Here is a 19,818-nt window from a genome sequence, read left to right as displayed (position 1 = left end):
TTGATTGGAACGAAAAACTGGGAATCGCTTAAATTGACTTCAACGTCATGCAGCCATTTTTTTTTTTTGTGCTGCTTTGTACACTCACTCATACCGAGAAGATGCAAAATTTGAATAAAATCCACGAACGTTCCTTTGTACCTTGTAGCAGTGAAACACACGGCGCAACATAGCCCGAAAGGATAGGAACATGATATTTTTGGAGAGGGGAGGAGAACCATGTGCGTGAGGCAAACGGCCGGAACTACGCAACGCCACTGCTCGCCACTGCCTGAAACGTACTGCGATTGCCGCGATACAGGCGCTTTTTTTTCGTCGCTTGCGCCCCTGTTGCGCTGCCTCGCACCACCGATGCTGATATTGATCAATCAGAAAGCATCTGGCCGATTTGCGAAAACAGAGCAGGGAACCGTCTAAATGGGACCGCGGGATGGAACACATTACCCCTCCTCTCTCCCTTCGCTACCCTTCTCCTTTAGCGATATCCATTCGCAGTTTCATCCATGCTTGCTTACTGGAGCTGTCCTAGTTTGTGCGTGGGTGTGTGATTTCTTTCTTTTTTTTCGACCACTGTGTCCCTTTCTGCTTCCTTCCAAACTCACCTGCCCCTTATCGTCTGGCCGCACTCGGGTTGTAGAAGTAATCGATACGCGAGATGTTTATTTTCGATTTTTATTGTCAGCATCGGCCGTCGTTATTTCGTACGCTTTTTTGCACCCTTCTACCACTACCCCCCCCCGCCCCCCGCCTTTCGTCCCGGCTCGGAATTGGTTAATCTTTCTTCATCCGATTGCTTGACGAATCGGTCAGCACGAAAGTGCCACGAGAAACAAAAACGCAAGAAACAGCACCAGCAACACTATTACGCGTTTGGTCCTTCGAACCGGATTCGCAGTACGCAAGCGGGCTCGTCAGCCGCGCAGAGCGTGAACGGGTGAAAGATCAATACACACATAAACCAAAATTCCTTTCGGCTGCGTAATGGCATGCGAAATGTTTATTGTTTTGCGATCGTTTTCCTTCTTTTTTGTTTGCTTTCTTTGCGTATTGTTTTCTCATCTTGCGGGGCGGTAAAGCTCAAAACTCACGCAGCGAGAAAGACATTTGACAGTGCACTGAAATACATTGTGTCACCGTGCTGGGATTTTTTTCTCCCTTTTTTCCCTCCATTTTTACTGGCAAGTTTAATGTTTTCTTGATGCTCCTGCTTGTTTCATCACCTGGGTACTAACACAAAATAGAAGGAAAAAAAATCGAATCATTTAGCCGCTCAGCCATGAAATCGAAAAACGGTGCTCGGTACCATTTTTCCTCACACTTGGCACACCTTTTCACGGCACGGAGGATCCACTTTTTTTTGTTGTTGTTTGGCTTGTCCTCAGCTCATCGAAATGAAATTATGGTGTTCTCGTGTTGTTTTGGCAGTCAACGCGCCGTTGTCGCTGGCAAACTGCTGCCAATTAAAATTTGCTATCGATTTTCCGCGCTACGACGCCCGGCCCTTGACATTCGCACACAGCGCACATAGATGAAGATGGCTGGTAGAGGGCAGCGTGGTAGATGAGTCCCTGTGCCGTAATTCCCTCGCATGTTGACCTGGTTTTGGAAGGAAATTTCCCTACAAGCGTAATCCTTTTGTAAGTCTCCGCTCCATTTTCCCTTTTTTTATCAATGTTATTTTCTTTCCCTGATTTAGTGTTGTTTGTAGAGCAAACCAAGCAGCTTGATTGAACGCACGCCACACGTTGCGAAAACGTTAGGATGGATAAATAATAATTAGAGAACAATAATGATCGAGCCTTGGTGTCGGGTTCATGCACGCTGTACGGGAAAGTAAAGCAAAACAGAAAGATATTCTCTCTGGGTAAAAGCCCCGTGAACATTTAAAAGATGAAATGGACTTTAAAAAACAAACAAAACTAGAATGAAAATAAAATTGAAAAAATTAAAACAAACTAACCGTGCATAAACAAAGTAGTTCAAAGGTGCAAGTCCTAAAGCAAGTTGGAACAATCGAAACGAAAAAGAAGAAAAAACAACCGAAAGTTTTCCACCAGTCTCGGCGAATAGTGAAACCAATTCCTAACCAAGGTGTAATAGATGTTAAAGCATCCGTTGTGTTTTGTTTTTCATAATATCATATTTATATCTTCCTAAAACGAGACTAGCAGCGGCCTTTGGCAGATACAAAAAGGAAAAGAAAAATAAAAAAAACACACACACAGAACATAAAGCAAAACGTTAATGCAAAAGTTTAGGGAAAGGCTTTCCCTCGCTGGAAAGGTACAAAGTCAAAGCGCACATGGGGAAGGTAGAGGGCGAAAGAGGGCGTTATTAGCAAAAAAAAAAAGGGAGAACGCAAGTAGCAGTTTTGCTTTCTCGGCACCAATGGGCACAACACTTGGGAACCGTTCTGTATTCGTAGGTACTACTACTACTCTCCCAACTACACTGTGACGATCTTAAGTAAGTAGGGCTAAGGATTAAGCATTGGCAAACTAATCACGTGCGTGATGGGTAAGTGTGTGTAAGTAACTGTTTTATCGAAATTATTAGGAAACAAATCGAAACCGGGTGCTGGGAAGGTCAGACGAGATCCAAAGGCTTTGCTTCCTGCAGAAACGATCAGAAAAAAAGAGAAAGAGCGAGAGAGAGAGAGAGAGAGATGGAGAGAGGAAAATATCGCAAAGAGGGAACAAAAAAGGCATGATGAGAGAGCAGCATTAAATATGAACCACTAATAACACTAGCTGAATAGTTGAAGGACGCTTCTGCAAGGCGAACTACATGTAAAAGGTACTCGACAAAGCGCCGAAAGTTATGCAACCTGCGTAGCAAAACAGTCTAATTTTGCTGGCTGGCTCACAGCTTTAGGAGTGTTGTCAGACCCTTCCCCTTAGCTTGCTTAGCGAGTAGGAGAGGGAAAAGAAAAGATGGAAGTACAGCAGCAGCAGCAGCAGCGTGAATAGTGAAATAGTAACCCGATAAACACAAGCTTAGCCACTCTGTTAAAGTCTTTGCGGCACGTTTTTTATCCAACCGAGAGCTCCTGGAGCATCTCTGTGTAAGCAGACGCTTTTGTTGTGATTTGTGCAGTGCAAAACTACTAACTACGTCGTTTTAGGATAGGTTATAACCAAGCCCAGTTTGCCGTTTAGTACCTTTCAGGTGCGTTGTCCCCCTGTGTGGCTCGCACTTGCCGCCTGTTACTGCTGTCGCTCAACCACAGAGAAGAGAATTGAGCAGCCCCTGTACAATAGTGGACCGTGCACTTATCTGTCAGACGGTGCACACTAACAATGAAGTAACGCCACCTTCTGTTTCTGTTCCTGCTTGTTGCGTGCTTCATTTTGTAACATTTTAAATGCATTGCAACCGTGCGCATAAAGCTGGTATGTGAGGAAAACTGCTCCCAAAGAGGCGTTTTTCTGTTACACGAACATTGCGTACGAACATGCCGCTCTGTACCGAGATCGAGTGACATATGGGCGACTGCAGCTTCCGCCGGCAGAGGGTTGAAATAGAAACAGTATCAGCTAGAGACCATGACCAGGTGACAGTGAAAGGATGTCGCAAACTTTACTGTGAGTGTGTAACGAAAAGGAAAATGATAAAACCAAACAAATCCACACACACACACACACACATACACATATTGCCACAGTACGAGTGAAATTGTAAGTCAGTGATCCGGTAAAACACTAGTCATTTAATCACTTTCTACCGAGGAGCTAACCTCACTAAGATGGTGCGACAAAACACGCACAAACGCTTCTAGTGAATGCATACATATACACTAGCTTAACACACACACGTACACATTAAAGAAAATCTCAGAGACCAGTAAATCAGTGCACAAAACACACAACAATCTTGTGATAATCAGTGAGTGTTCGTTAGGATTGATTTGTTATGTTTTTTTTTTTAAACGCGAGAAGTATAGTAATCGAATGAGCGGTACGACTAGCCTGAGTATGACGTTTCTGTTAGCTTTTGCTTTGCCGTTTCGTTGTTGTAGAAATATATATATATATACATCATATACATATATACATACGAGGGGATGGGGAGGGATTGCGTAAAGCGAGAGTTCTAGTTGCTTCGTATGCGATGCTACTGCTCATACTCTTATCAGCACATCAGCACACTCAGTTCAGCGTGGTACCGCTGGGCAGGACACTAAGATAGGACCGCGTCACTGCGGGCACGGGATACTAAAGCTCAAGGTGCAGGGAGTGTGGTTGTGGGCGGTGGGCAGAAATCGGATTGACATATCACATCTAACTAAAGAAGCAAAAACACGCAGCCACACACACACTTACATACATACATCTACGCCAAACTACTACAAACTCTATTGCGACAGAGTGCGAATGACAGGTGACGTCAGGGGCTGGGGGTAATAAAGGAATGAAAGGCAGACATGCAAAACGGGAATAACCAATGCAGCACACAAGCTCGTTCTCGAACTAACGAACTAATGCAAAATGCATACACAAGTACAGTTTCCGCGTACACACGCCTACACTACGAGTACCATTTTAATAAATGACGCATGATGAAAAAGAAAAGAAAGAAACCGAAGAGAACGTAAGCATGGAAAATGAAACTAACAAACGAACCAATTTCATAATGGAAGCGAAGCCTTTTTGTTGTGGAAACTTGGAAATCGAGTTTGTGGAAATAATGAATTAAATTGCTTAGCACAGCAACGGGCAGCAATGCAGGTGCAGTAGAGAAGTAGAAAGGCATTCATCGTTTAGCCACCCCTTTATTTATGCAAACACTGAAGTAAAACAGAAAGGTTATTGGTTCGGTTGCTCGCTGCAAAATATTAAAAATAAATACTACAGCTAAGTGCTAATTTTATGCAACAATTTGTAAACAATGATACACACCGGCACCGGCAGCATGGCAAAGCAGAAGAAACTAACGGAAGAAGAAGAAAAAAACAAATCAAAGTGGAACAAATCGCTGTTACCATTTGCGCGGCTCGGCGCAAACAGCAACAGCAGCAGCACGTAAATTATTCCTAACATAGTAATCCTCATACTCATACTTTGTAAAATAATAGAAAATGGTCCGAAAACGAGCGAATCTGTGTTGCTATATAAAGAGAAGAGAAAGAAAAGAAAAACAAGATGCAAAATAAAACACTAATGTGGAGCAAATTTTCCACATAACAGGAGAGAGGGAGGAAACCAATTTCGAAAACAAAACAAAACAAAACAAAAAATAAAAAATGTGGATAGCAAAAATGAGTGAATCTCGTCGAATGCTCGTTGCTTAGTTAGGGCACCGGTTTGTTTGTTTCCAGTTTTCCGTTCCAGTTTCAGTTTGGCGAGCGTACCGTTTTTTTTCGAACAGAATATATATATATATCTATATACAAATGTTACTTCCTTGTCCCTTCCACCCACCAGCGGCAGGTGGCAGAATGTGTGCGCTTGTGAACGAAGCAGAGGAAGGACACACAAAGACACACACACACACATACACAACAAATTCTCCCAGTATCGCACTGACGAGTTTTTAGCACCAAACACATTCGAACCAAGTAGTTGTCGCCGGAACCAATAGAGAGAAAAAGAAGAGAAAGAAGTGGAAGGTGATCATTAAAGGCGTAGGATACACAGATATATCATACCTTAAGGCACTTTGAAAAAACAAACAATGAAAAATGAAAAATAGAGAACGAAAACAATAAACAAAGTTATTAACAAACGTCAAGAACGCAAGAGAAGAAAGAAACAATGCAAAATAAAAAGTGACTATGAAGAATAACAAAAAAAACAAACACATGAAAGTCGCTTAGGAAGAAAATTTACACATCCACACACAACACACACACACACGCTCTCTCGCTCACACACACTCTTGTAAGAGAAAATAAAGTTGATAATAAGAGTTGATAATCACCATAGATAAAACGTTAGCAACCAAACTTTAAAGGCGATGAAAAAATAAACGAAAGAGAGAATAATACAGAGAACGATAGAGAGAGAGAGAGAGAGGAGAGCGAGCGAGAGAGACAGAGTGATGAAAAAGGGGTAGAGGTCCTGTAGAAAATGGTAGAAAGAAAGGCGGCCAGTGTTAACACTTCATTAAATTCTATTCATCTCTAATACCCTCACAACGATGTAAACCACACCCCGCTCTCTATCTCTCTTTCTTGCTAAGATATATTACATATACATACTTACACTTACACACACCTACATATACAAGACACGTATAGGTCTCGGCACCGAAGATGATGTAACACTTGCACTTTGTCCTCCTACCCCCGTTAAGCCAACAGCAACATACAGCAACCTAAACAAAAACAAACAAGCAAAAAATCACACACCTACACACCCACAACACACAGAAACAACCAAAACGCAACAAGAGGAAACAAACAAAGACATCAACAATTCTATGCGCAATTTTGTCCTAGCACGCGGAACGCGTTGCGCGAGCGAAGGTACGCATGAGGAAAATTATAAAAATAGATGAAAATAAGAATTTAATTAAATGGATCAAAACCAAATCAAACCGATCAAAACCGTGTCCCTGGCCTAGTGTTTCCCTTTTTGCTTTCCGAAAAAAGGTGTTCAATTTTACTATCCCCCTTGGCAGGGAGCATCGTTTCAAACGCAGGCGTCAGCATTAAACGCCCATCAACGGGAACGTGAGCTGAGTGACAGATCGGGACGCAACCCCCGCGCCACGGACAGCCGATGGGTGTTCTGTTGCCTTTCGGCAGGGCCGCACAAGGCCGCTGGTCGCTAAATGATTCTCACGCCTATCAGCGCCCGCGCCCGAGGGCCGTTGGCTTTTACGTCTGGGTGTTCAATTGCGCAAAGGCGTTCACCAACGGAGCCCACTTTGTAGAACGATGTAATGAAAGGAAACGTGTCAATTGATGGAAACGGGCACGGGAAGCTACAGTATGCAGTGCTGGATGGATGGTGCCTCTGCCGTGGCCGTATCGACCATAATGGCCGTTCGAATGTAGCAGCTGGGCGCGAAATGTGTGTCGCAGCATCCAAGGCCCTGTTTTTGAAGGTTTGAATTTTGAAGAATTAGAAAAATAGATGCGCAAAGCAACTGCTTGCTTTTGTCGTGTAGCTAGATACAAGATATAAGAACTTTGCAATTGAGGTATAACAAGAATAGCACAGTTCTAGTGGTGGGAGCTCGGAATCGGACCTACTCGATTCCGATTCTGTGTTCGGAATCAACTACGGAGCCGATTCCGATGCTGGAATCGAGCCGATTCAGGAGTTGGTTCCGGAGCCGATTCCTGAGTTGAATCTGGAGCCGATTCTGGAGTTGAATCCGGAGTTGAATCCGGAATCGATTCCAGATTCAACTGCAGAATCGATTCCAGGATCGGAATCGGCTCCGGAATCAGAATCGTCTCCGGAATCGGAATCGACCTGGGAATCGCAAATTGCTCCGGAAACGGCATCAGGCTTGACTCCAGAAATGGAGTTAGCTTCAGAATGAGAATTAGTTTTTTATTTGAAATAAGAAGTGTGAGAAGCGAAATAAGTTCGGGAATCTCCATGTAAATATAGATCATTTACAAGTACATTTTGATTCTTTGCCACTATCAACACGTAGAATCATTGGATCCAAACGCCTATTCCTACGAAGATGCCAAAACCGACTTCGTTTCGAAGCCTATTCTGATTTCGGAGTCAATTCCGATGTCGGAGCCGATTTTGATTCTGGAGTCAATTCTGGAACCAATTCCGGAGCCAAATCCGGAGTCGATTCCGGAACCAATTCCGATTCCGAAGCCGATTCCGGACCCACTTTCGGAACCGATTCCAGAACCAATTCCGGAGCCGATTTCGGAATCGATTCCATAAACTGATTCCGGACCTACTATCCGGAATCGATTTCAGAAAACTTCGGAGCTAGTCGGAATCGATTCCGACGAAATCTCCATTTTTCCCATCACTACACAGTTCCTGGCTTAGCATTGGAAAGGAAATAGTTCTAGAACCGATTTAGATTCCGAATTAGTTTCAGTACTGGTACGAGTTTGAGATCCGTACTCTCTTCATTACATTCTCCGGTTTGAGTTCGGAATCAGTTCTTGAATCAACATGGTTTTGGGATCAATTCCAGTATAGGTACAGAGTTCAAGATAAGAACTGATATTAATTCAGAATTAGGTCTAGGACAGGTATGACTTCAGACTTAGTTCTAGGGTCGAAATGAGTCCAGGATCAGTTCCTAGTTCATCATCAGTTTCGGATAGTCAGCCCTTGCTAAAGGGAGTCCATATGAGACATGAACCTACTACGGGCTGGTGGTAGGGTTATGTACCTTGAAATTGTGTTCTGTTGCTACAACAGAACGTAAAGTAACTGGCAATACTTTTAGCTAGCAACTAGCAGCTGACTGGAAAAAGTAATATTTCACTTCTTTTAATGAAAGAAACTTTTAATAAGCAAAAAGCTATGATTAAAGCAGCCACTGCACATCGCTAACTCCAATGCCCCAAAGCACAATGTGTTGTTACGATGTTCCGAATAAAATTGGATGCCAGTAGCATCCCTTACAGTTCCAAGATCCATGCCTCAGACAATGGCTTTGCCAGCAAGCAAAACACTCCAACCTCCGCCGCATCATAGACACTGGTAAGTATAATTCGGCGCGACTTTCGAATGAAGACCGCGAGACAATCGTGTCAGGTAGGGCACTACACCGCGACCGATTTCATCCGGTCCGACCCTCGCTAGTTCCATGCCCCTTTGCGGGACCATGGCAGTGACGTATTGCAGTCTGCCTTTCAAATAGCAGCAGTGTTAAATTATCTTTTATGACACTTTGCTCCCCCACTCACTCGGCTCGGTGTGTGTGTGTCTCTCTCTCTCTTTCTGCGGTGGTTTTGAGCTAGGTTGGGCAGATTCATTCCCATGCCCTGTTTATTTTTACTTCCTTCTCCACGGCAGCCGCACAGAACTTTAATCGCATCCTTATCGCACCCGACCAGAAGGTCGGAGTAAAAAGTTGGCCGAAAAACACCGAACGATACATGGTAATCAGGTAAGATGACACTCTGGCTACGGGTAGCTTCTGCGCCCGCGGGCATGGGCCCGCACAGAACGGCATGCGACCAGCGGTGGTAAAACGAGGTAAGAACAAGGCATTAAATATGGATTCGGCAAAGCGAAGGAAAGCACAGCACGTGGATGCTTTCGGAGCCGGGCAACAGCATGACCAGTGCTGTGCTGTGTCAATTTATCTTTGTTGTTTCAAAGCGGTAAGGCAAGGCTTAGTCCTTTAAATATTTCCGCTCCAGCTAACAACTTTATTGACGAATAAACGGTGAGTGGTGTGGCGTTTACTCTACACGCATTTTGATCACCGGATGCATTCTGCTCGACGACGCCAGTGAATCTGTTGAACACGTATTTGCTTACATGTTGCCTCTACCTGAATGCTGGGACCTAAGTATGACGTGCTGACCAATATTTTATTTATTTAAAATATCTTCTTTTACTAGTAAATATTATATGAAAATGAAAATAACAGAGGATACACTTATATTTAAAATGGCATAAAGAACACGTTTGAAGGAGAGTTTTGATACGAAGCATCGTTTAATATGAAACTATTGCCAGGAGGAGTTCACTGACCAATTACTAATCTTCTTAGCCTTATTAAAGTCTCACTAATTTTAATTGGAATATATTACTACCAAGGCAATTTCCTAAGCATCTAGTTTTGTGAAAATGTTAATTTATTTTTAGATTAATGTAACAAATCATGTTCGTAACGCAGGAAAGGTACCTTCCTCCCGCCTTGATTGGTTCGAAATAGTATGGATAGTTTCTAAGTAAATACTACTCCGTTTCGAACTTGCTAAGCGCCTGAAGGTATGCAATACATGACGTATTAAATGAGCTGCTTACCTTTTTCCTTCCGAATTCCTCACAAAGATAAACCCTTCTTTCATTTGGCGTAACGTCCTACGCGGACATGCCGGCATTTACAGGCTTTCATGACTCAATAATTCATTACCACGCAGCCGGATAGTCAAATCCTTGCTACGGGTGGACGGTCCATTCTAGGCTTGAACCCATGAACCCATGACGGGCATGTTATTGAGTCGTTCGAGTTGACGAATGTACAATGGGACCGCCCCCAAAACATACACAAAACCTAACAAAAGAAAAGTAGTGGAAATGAAATTTTATTCAAAAACTGTAAAATTAACATACAGACTAAGCAAAAGCATCATTTCCTCCTGATGTGTTCACTAAAATCGTTTAATTTACCAGTACCGGCATACAAAGTACCATCTCCAAAGTCCAGTGTTCATGTTCATCCATGGCGCTACTCTTTCTTCGGTCGCACGGTCCCTCTGGCCGCGTCCTCGGCTAAACCGACCGCACTGAGGGAGGCCCGGTACAGACGGTCGGCCAGTTCGTCGTCTCTGGCCAACTCGGACACCTCCACCCGTTCACAGTCGCTAGTCGAGAAGGATGCAAAACGTTACACACACACACACAAACACACAGGTTCGTCGTGCTCATCCACCATCGCCAACACTTACTTGAAAAAGTCCCCCGTACAGCCGGCCAGTGCCGGATCCGTCACGAGCCGTACGATCGTGTGGGCGCCCTGTGCCGGACTCTTCATGAACAGCCACATCCAAGGGAAGGTGAGCACCTTCGCGAACAGTGCCTTCATGATCGGCGAGTGGCGCAGATGGCCCGTGCCGCGAACCAGCCCCGGCGAGCAGCAGTTGACGGTGGTGCTGCACCCTTCCGCAGTAAGCTTCCCTGCCAGCGCTCTGCTGCCCAGCACGATGGCCAGCTTCGAGTGCGCGAACGCGTCCCGTCCACTTTGGGCCGGCTGGCACAGATTGAGCGGATCCTCGCGGTCGGCAATCTTGGCCGCCGTGTACCCGTGGGCCGACACGTGCACGATCCGTCCGCCGTGCGCCGACCGGGCCAGCTGGGGCCGCAGCAGCTGCGTCAGCAGGAAGTGGGACAGATAATTGCACTGCAGGTGCTGCTCGTAGCCGTCGGCCGTGCGTCCGCCGGGCTGGAAGATCACGCCGGCACAGTTCACCAGCGCGTCCACCGCCGGATGCTGCGCCTGCAGCTGGCGCACGAACCGGCGCACACTGTCGAACGAACGCAGATCGATCACGGACACCTCACACACACAGTCCGGTGCTTCACGGCGCAGCTGCTCCTTCAACGCGTCGCCCTGCTCCACGGTACGGCACGCCAGTATCAAACAGCGCGCCTGTCGGCGGGCCAGCTCACGGCACACCTCGCGCCCGATGCCACCGGTCGCACCGGTGATCACGATCACCCGGCCCGGGATGGTGTTTCCGTTCGGGCAGGGCTGTCCGCCCATGTACGTTCTAGATGGGGGGGGGGGGGGGGGGTTGATTGTAGCAGCGGGTGTGGTTGGGCCGCGAACGCTGAGCTGACTCACCTGACAGTGCCGATCACGAACACGATGCCGGCCACGATGAATGGCCACCAGCTGGCGAACGGGTCCGCCTCGGCCAGTGCCTTTTTGATCTCTTCCATTGCGCGAACCTATTGCGACGCTCACCTCACACCCGAGCCGGAACGGAACTGATTGCGCACCAGCCAACGTCCCAAACGTCCGGTCGTCAACGGTTGGTCAGCGGAATGAATCGCGCGATGATTAACCAGAGCGAGCGACCAGACGACGGACCAGTGTCGAGGGTTTTGGGGTTCAATTGCTCCTACCGGAAGAGATTAATTTGGAGCTCACTGATACACTGTCTACTTCGACGGAACAGCGAACCCAGTGAGATGCGGGTTAACGGACACAGCGATTCGTACGTGTGTGGTTTCCCCCTACAGTTTATACAGCAGAATATCACATGGTCTTTCAGAGTTTTTTTTATGAGTTTATGATTCATCCAGTTTTGGAAAATAAACTATAATAAAAATAATAAAATTTATATGGTATTTTACTTCCTTAGTTCTGTTTTTGGATCAATTTTGAGTTTTGTACTGTAATTTAGCTCTCACCCGTCTTTAAACTAAATTATTTAGTTTTTGTTAAAATTTCAAATAACATGAAGAGATGAAAGGTCAAGAATCGCTTATTTAACTGTAGTTGAACTTAAAAGGTGGTCTTAAACAAATTGGACTTAGTGTATCCCGGCGACGGGAGCTCAGAGCGTCACTCTGTAGCGTCACTCCTTATTTTGATACTTGTATGGAGAATCTGTTATCGAACATTGTTACTCGTGAGTTATGCGGACATCTAGCAACCATTGCACAGCTCTACTCGATGCTCAACCCCGTCTTTAAGACAATTTAATTATGAAGATTGATTTAAAGCTAAACTTAAAACTAACTTTAAAGTTTGAAATGGCCGGAGATATGAATCCTACTGGTATCAGGTAGCTCAGCATCAATTTTAAGAAATATATTTTACAGAGAGTATAGCGTCGTTGGTCCCTAAACAAACATGGATGAAAGAGACCTGACTTTATCCATTCACCCGGGTAGCACAAACGCCCAGTAGGGGTATTGTAATAAATGATTATAAAAACAGATTTAATCAATTCAAAAACTTCAAATAAACCCACAAAAAAAAAAACACGGCTATGGTGTAGACACATCTCACGTTTCTCTCTTCTTGGCCTGCTCACGATAGAGCTCGTCGATGTGACATGGCCCGGTCAACAATCATTCTCCAGGATGCTCGGTCCCTGGCTGCAGCCATGTAGACACCCGATCTCCGACAGGTCTCGCTTCCCCTGATTTTGAAATCGAGTTCGCTGTGCTCCCCTACGCCTTATGCCGAGCTGGGCATCGCTGTCGAATTCCATCTTGGTGGAGTGTGAGTCATCCGGCATCCCCAGCCATCGTATCCTGCCAGCCTTCGCCACCATTAGGATGCTCGGTTCGCCGTACAGCTCAGCAAGCTCATGGTTCGTCCTTCTCCGCCAAACTCCATGCTCGAATACACCGCCAAAGATGGTCCAGAGGATGCTTCGCTCAAATGGTCCAAGACCGTTCTAATGGTCCAAGACTCATGTCCATAGAGGACTACCGGGTGAATCAATGTGCGATATATCTCACATTTCGTGCAGTCTCGAACTCTTCTGGAACTCATCAGTCGGTGAAGTCTATAGTACGCACGATTCCCCTGCACAATGCGTCTCCAGATTTCGCTGCTGATGTCGTTGTCCGAAGTAACGACAAGATAGCTAAACTCCTTTACTACCTCGAGATTGTCGCCGTCAACTAATACACTACTTCCCAGATGGTCTAAGTCTCCGGCAAGTAGGTACTTCGTCTTCGTCGCATTGATTCTCAATCCAATTCTTGCTGCTTTGCTCTGCCGATGATGTCGTTGTTATTCGCGAAGCCAAGAAATTGGAGAGACCGGTAGAGGATCGTGCCACGGATGTTGTTGTCTAGCCCCGCGCCTCGAATGACACCTTCCAGAACGATGTTAAAGAGCAGACAGGAGAATTCGTCACCTTGCCTCAGACCCCTGTGAGATTCGAACGATTCCGACAACGAGTTGGACACTCTCACCCCTTTCATGATGGCTTCTAACAGCCGAATCATCTTCCCAGGAAAGTGGTACCGCTGCATGATGTTCCATAGCTCATTCCGGTCTATGGTCTGTGTACACTCATAAAACATACAAATAGCAAGTGAATTTAATTTCTAGAAACTGAGAGAAAAAATAAAATCAGTTAAGCTATAGGTGTAGCAGGCAGTTTGGAATAGGTTCAAATTTTTACAAACTGGCTGCGTACGTATTAGCTCAACGCCTGATTTCTGCAAGATAAATTAATTTGATAGTTTCTAGCAACCTAAAAAATGTTTTAGTATATGAAAGCACATATTTAAACGATTTATAGAGAATAAATTGATCCTTAATGTAAATTATTTCAAAAAATTACAAACCACCCCAACAAATAACCGCCAAACGGTGTGGATTTCAATAGTGCTCGAATTTACTGCTCGATTCCGCCCGATAGCTCACGTCAAAGCGTCCATCCACTGTTTCGTGTGGTCGTCGTCTCGTACTGCCATAAAACAGTGGGGAAGAAAAATAAAAGAAAAACTCCCGAGCGCTCAAAAGCAAAATAAAAGTTCGCCTCGAAGAAGAGCACGGAACGGGACCGGTTTGCAGCTGTGCGGAAAAACGCGAAAGAAACGCAATCTCACCATGTCACCGATGATCAGTGTGGAGGTCCCCGATACGGTCACGATCAACATTTCCAACTCACAGAATGATACCATTTCGTTCGAACGGAAGTACAGCCGCTCGTTAAAGATTTACGAGTTTAAGGTGAGTCATGCGGTGCAACCGAATAAAGAGTGCTCCACCACCCCACATTCACCTCGGAGTGCCCATCTGTGCCCACGCACGGGCGGCCTGCCCAAAAAATCTCGTTACCAAATCTTCTCTTTCCTTGCAGGCGAAGCTGGAACCCATCACCGGTGGCAGTGCGGGCACGATGCGGCTCGAGCTGTACAGCGGGGAGCGGCTGGTGTGCCGGCTGGACGGGGACAGCCAGCCGCTCGGCAGCTACCCGATCGAGGACGGCATGCGGGTGCACGTGGTCGACCAGTTCCCGTGCCTGCAGGAGAACGTGCCCAAGTTCGAGCTGTCGCTGGAGGAGTACGACAAGAAGGAGGACAGCCTGCGCAGCTTCCTGAAGAAGAACAAGCTCGGCAAGTACAACGCGGAAGAGATGGCCAAGCAGGAGGAGGAGCGCAAGCGCCAGGAGGAGGAAGACCGCCAGAAGGTGGACGGGACGGCGATCGGGGCCCGGTGCCGGGTGACGGCGAAGAACAATCCCGTCCGGCTCGGCACGGTCCTGTACAAGGGCCCGCTGGACGGGAAGCCGGGCCTGTTCTTTGGCGTCAAGTTCGACGAACCGCTCGGCGTGAACGATGGCACGATGAACGGGAAGCGCTACTTCGACTGCGGTCCCAAGTACGGCAGCTTCGTCGCACCGAAGGCGGTCGAGGTGGGCGACTTTCCGCCGGAAGAGTTTTCCCTGGACGATGAGTTGTAAAGGGACCCCTCCCCCCGGGACGATCCGGATGTAGGCTTTTGGGCATTCCAACGGAGTGGGTGTATGTGTGTGTGTGTGCGCCTTTTTGCACGCTTTGCCAGAGTGATATGAGCGAAAGGGAGCAGGACGGCCGATAATCCTGCGCGGTGGGCGGGTCGTACTGGCGACTGTCTCCCAGCTGGGCACAACGTTTCGTCTATTTATTAAGCTGTCTCTTTTTCGAAGCTAACCCGTATGCAACTAACATTAACTAAAATCTAGTAAGGCGTAATCTGAGAAACTTCTTTTGATATTTATGCTGCAAAGATTGTGCAAATTGTTTTTTAGAAATAAAAACATAATCCGACCGAACGCGTCAGCGTTCTCAATGGATCGATAAGTAACACAATTAGCCGTTCGCGGCAATATTTCGTTTACGCGGATGCTGCAAAGAAAGAGAACATATTTCCGTTACAGTAGGCCAACAGTGTCGTCAACAGATGCATGTGAAATGTGGTGTATTCATGAAGACAACCACACGTAGAGCGAATAAAAGACTCTTCATACTCTTCATATTGCCCCGTGATCCAAAGTGTCCGGTTGCATTTTACCATTTTTGGTAGCTCTTTATTTTGTCTCTGCTAGTTAATTTGGCCAGGTTACAGGGCTAAGCAAAATAATTTTAAAGATACTGTAGGCTAAAACAACAAAATAATTTCAATAATAATTCCCTGTACTGTGAAGAGTACGCAGAAAACAATGGTCTCGAAACCCAATTAAAATGAATTACTTATAACAACCCCGTAAGAGACCTAAACCAAACACACACTGGCCCTGATATCATTACATCACCTATCCTGATTCAAGAACTGCATAGACCTGCCTTCAGCACTAAACCTATGCAAGTCCAGGAACCGATACTGAGCCCAAACCGCTGCAGGAACCAATACTGATCTTACCGGTCCTCGAATTGATGGTGTACCCATACCTGCCGTGGAACCTACAATGAACCCATCACGGTACTGGAACTGATAATGAACTAATAACCGGTTTTTTGAACTTATCATGAATCCATACCGGCCCTAGAACCTATCATGTACTCATACCGAACCTATCATGAACCTATACTGGTCCTAGAACCTATCATGAACCCATACCGGTCCTGGAACCTATCATGAACCCATACCGGCCTTGGAACCAATCATGAACCGATGCTGGTTCTGGAACCTATAATGAACTCATACCGGTCCTGGAACATATCATGAACACTTACTGGTCCTGGAACCTATCATGAACCCGTACCGGACCGGGTACTTATACTGACCAAACCCATACCCATACCGGACCTAGAACCTCTCATGTACTTATACCGATCCTTCAACCTATCAAGAACCCATAACTGTCCTGGAACCTATCATGCAGCTGATACTGAACCCATACCGGCCCTGGAACCTATCATGAACCGAAATTGGTCCTGGAACCTATATTGAACCGAAATTGGCCCTGGAGCCTATTATGAACCGAAATTGGTCCTGGAACCTATCATGAACCCAGCACGGTACTGGAACTGATACTGAACCTATACAGGCCCTGGAACCTATCATGAACCGATGATGGTCCTGGAACCTATCATGAACCCATACCGGCCCTGGAACATATCATGAACCCATACCGGTCCTCGAACCTATCATTAACGTACACCGGGCCTGAAACTTATACTGAATCCATACCGAACTAGGAACTGAAAATGAACCCATACCGATCCTTAAACTACGCACGATTTCATATCAGTGCTGGAACTGAAAGTAGACCCATAAAAGACCTGGAACTAATGATGAACCGATACCGATTCTGGAACCGATCATGACCTCATATTTATCCAGAAACACCTCCCAATCTCTTTTTTTTTACAACAATTGTACTTGAAACTGTTCCGGATTCGGAACGATATTGTGATATTTTGGGTATATATCCAATACAATTCCAGCTCCAGTCGAGAAACCATACTTGTTAGTAAGTGTGCAGCGTAGAAATTAGCGTAGGAAATAGCGTAGGAAATGTAGTAGAAATTGTATAGTTATTTCTTGAACAGTTCATTGACATCATGCTAAGCGTAAATCATGATGTTTTATTAAAATTTAAAGCAGCAATCGTTTCTCAATGCAAATAAACCCATCGCATCGAGCATTGTGCTGCAGTTCGTCAAACGTCAACCAATGACAGCTACTGTCAGACGGGCAGCATGAGCTGACCTTGCCGCTGCTTTGTTATTGCTGACGATTTGACAAAGTGGCCACAGATATCTCTCTCGCTGAACGATTGGCAGGGCAGTGCTGCCGCACTAGAAGTTTGCTAGAAATTGTGTATAATATTTAGGTAACTTTATGGTGTAACTCTATTAATGGAGGTAAATATTTCGCACCGCGCGACGAGCCAAACAGATCGCGCTACAATCGCCCCCTCCCCACTCATTCGCAGGAAACGCAGGAGAAATCGCACCCGGGCAAACCGGGCTCGTCGTCCCGAGGAGTGTCGCGGGTGCTGGGCAAGCTGCGCGCCTCGGTCGAGTCGAAGAACTTCTACGAGGCGCATCAGATGTACCGCACGCTCTACTTCCGGTACGTGTCCCAGGGGAAGTACGCGGACGTGCTGGAGCTGCTGTACGACGGTGCGCTGACGATGCTGGAGCACGAACAGTACAGCAGCGGGGCCGATCTCGGGCTGCTGATCATACAAACGCTCGAGAAGGCGGGCAGCACGGTCGAGACGCCCGAGCAGTGGATCAAGCGGCTGGCGGAGCTGGTCAGCAAGATCAAGCCGACTGTCGTCGATCGGGAAGCGTTGCTTGTGAGTATAACCCAGTACATTCTCCCCCCCTTCCGGCCATTTCTCTGTAGCCGTGCCTTTCTAACGATCCTCTAATGCAAACGCTCCAGGACCGGGCCATGAAGTGGAGTGGTTCGCTCGTGTCGTCCCCGACGGGCCACCCGCTCATGCACAAGCTGTTCGCCCAGATCCTGTACCGCGAAGGGGACCTGACGCTGGCCCGGCGCCACTTCGCGCTCGCCAAGGACGGTGTCAGCTGCGGCTTCCTGCTGATCGAGATCAGCTGCGCCAAGGGATTCCCCGGCGAGGTGGACCTGTTCGTCGGGCATACCGTGCTGCAGCAGCTCGCCCTGAAGGAGCCGGCGACGGCCGCGAGCACGTTCGCCACCTACTGCAAGTTTCACGCCAGCATCGCCTGCACGGAGCCGCCGTTCGCGATGCCGCTGCTCAACTTTCTCCACTTCCTGCTGGCGCTGGTCGAGCAGAACAACCGCATGTACGCCACGTTCCGGGCGCTGTGCGAGCTGTACAAACCGTCGCTCGATCGCGACCCGTCCTACGAGAAGTATCTGCAGAAGATTGGCGTCAAGTTCTTCGACGGCAGCCGGTACGAGCAGCGCAACTTCATGTTCAGCGATCTGCTGCAGCAGTTCTTCATCGACCTGGAGGAGGACGAGCTCGAGGAGGGCACGACCATGCACGGCGAGGTGGATTAGCTTGGGGATTCTTTTTTTTTTTTTTGTTGCTGTTCACGGACGGGACGCTGCGCTATCTGAGGGCGCACAGAAAGTCGTTGCAATATGTGAGAGGAGCAGGGGTGATTGCGGGTTAGGGAATATGAATTTTATGTTTGCGAAGAGAAGCCTAAACGTGTGCAAATTTGCTGCTGGTGGAGGTGATATGGTTAGCTGAACACTGGAGAGGGGGGCGTTACGATTCTAGCCAACTTTTTTGTGGGAACTTGGTGACCATTGGTCCATTCTTGGCTTGAACCCACACGTCAACACGCAATACAGAACCGAACGCCAGACCTGGATTAATTCAGCCTGAAGCAAATTTAGACAAACGCCGATATGTCGCAGGCTCGATCAGCTCCCGAATGATTGATTTTGTTTTGCCTGAAGCATAAATATTTGGTCAAGAAAGGTTAAAACTTTCTGATTTCTAACAGAGAAGAAACGAAAAGAAAACGATTTTTAAATGGCTCGTGGGTTGTACACGAACGGTCATAATTCCACTGATAGGCTGCAATATCGGCAATTCTGGTTTAAATTATAGAAGGGGCCACAAATTGTAATAATGAGGCAGAATCAGATAACCAAAAGCACTGTTTAAACAGGATTAATAAGACAACACACACACCCGCACGAACAGACAATTATTGTAGACTCAATCTGAGACCAGCGAAGGAAAATGGATCCGCAGCGTGCACGTGCTTTCAAACAATCAATAATACACTGGGAATCGCGGCTTTCCCCACCAGCGCACGTGTTACGGAGGTGTACGATATAGCAATTGTAACTGAAGAAAAATAACGAAAGACGATTAAGCTAAACTGAAGGAATTTACTGCTTGAGTTAGCGCCATCCATCTTATTGTCCCCGGCTTTACTTTTTTGTATGCATCACCTTTGCTTGGCTTTTTTCCCTGCAACTTCCTGGAAGGAGTTTGGAACTATTTAACTGCAGTGCACACACAGCCTGGATGGGGAGACACGTTTGCTAGAAGCTGGACCACTTTTCATTCGCCTTCGTACTTACGCACGCACGGTCGCTTCAACTGTTGTCCTGCGTAAGGCTCTTGTTTTGGAGTGAATAAATTGAGAAATTATAGCCACGTGTTTTGGATGGGGGAGAGAGTTTCTAACCATTGGACACATTAGGCGCCGCTTCCTTTTGTATTATAGAAAATGCATAAGTTAAATTGAATCATATATATAACGGACTAGAGCCGTCGGTCGA

At 46.5% G+C, this 19,818-nt stretch overlaps 3 protein-coding genes across 3 annotated transcripts; 2 read left to right on the top strand and 1 right to left on the bottom strand.

The window, feature by feature from the left end:
- Nucleotides 1–10,182: 10,182 nt before the first annotated feature.
- Nucleotides 10,183–11,796, bottom strand: LOC120905921 (retinol dehydrogenase 12). The gene is made up of 3 exons (XM_040317263.1): nt 11,458–11,796; nt 10,562–11,383; nt 10,183–10,477 (listed from the first exon to the last, which is right to left on the bottom strand). Exons 1-3 carry the CDS (start codon nt 11,553–11,555, stop codon nt 10,342–10,344), a joined length of 1,056 nt encoding a protein of 351 aa, XP_040173197.1. The 5' UTR covers nt 11,556–11,796; the 3' UTR covers nt 10,183–10,341.
- A 2,261-nt stretch (nt 11,797–14,057) lies between these two features.
- Nucleotides 14,058–15,440, top strand: LOC120906162 (tubulin-folding cofactor B). Its single transcript, XM_040317649.1, has 2 exons — nt 14,058–14,319; nt 14,450–15,440. Exons 1-2 carry the CDS (start codon nt 14,197–14,199, stop codon nt 15,050–15,052), a joined length of 726 nt encoding a protein of 241 aa, XP_040173583.1. The 5' UTR covers nt 14,058–14,196; the 3' UTR covers nt 15,053–15,440.
- Nucleotides 15,441–17,299: 1,859 nt separating this feature from the next.
- Nucleotides 17,300–19,689, top strand: LOC120906161 (Golgi to ER traffic protein 4 homolog). The gene is made up of 3 exons (XM_040317648.1): nt 17,300–17,438; nt 17,510–17,878; nt 17,968–19,689. The coding sequence occupies exons 1-3, from the start codon at nt 17,433–17,435 to the stop codon at nt 18,571–18,573; spliced, it is 981 nt and encodes a 326-aa protein (XP_040173582.1). The 5' UTR covers nt 17,300–17,432; the 3' UTR covers nt 18,574–19,689.
- The last annotated feature ends 129 nt before the right edge of the window (nt 19,690–19,818 follow it).

This window comes from Anopheles arabiensis, chromosome X, assembly GCF_016920715.1.
Source record: "Anopheles arabiensis isolate DONGOLA chromosome X, AaraD3, whole genome shotgun sequence".
Classification (NCBI taxonomy): domain Eukaryota; kingdom Metazoa; phylum Arthropoda; class Insecta; order Diptera; family Culicidae; genus Anopheles; species Anopheles arabiensis.
This window is presented reverse-complemented; position numbering and strand designations above follow the sequence as displayed.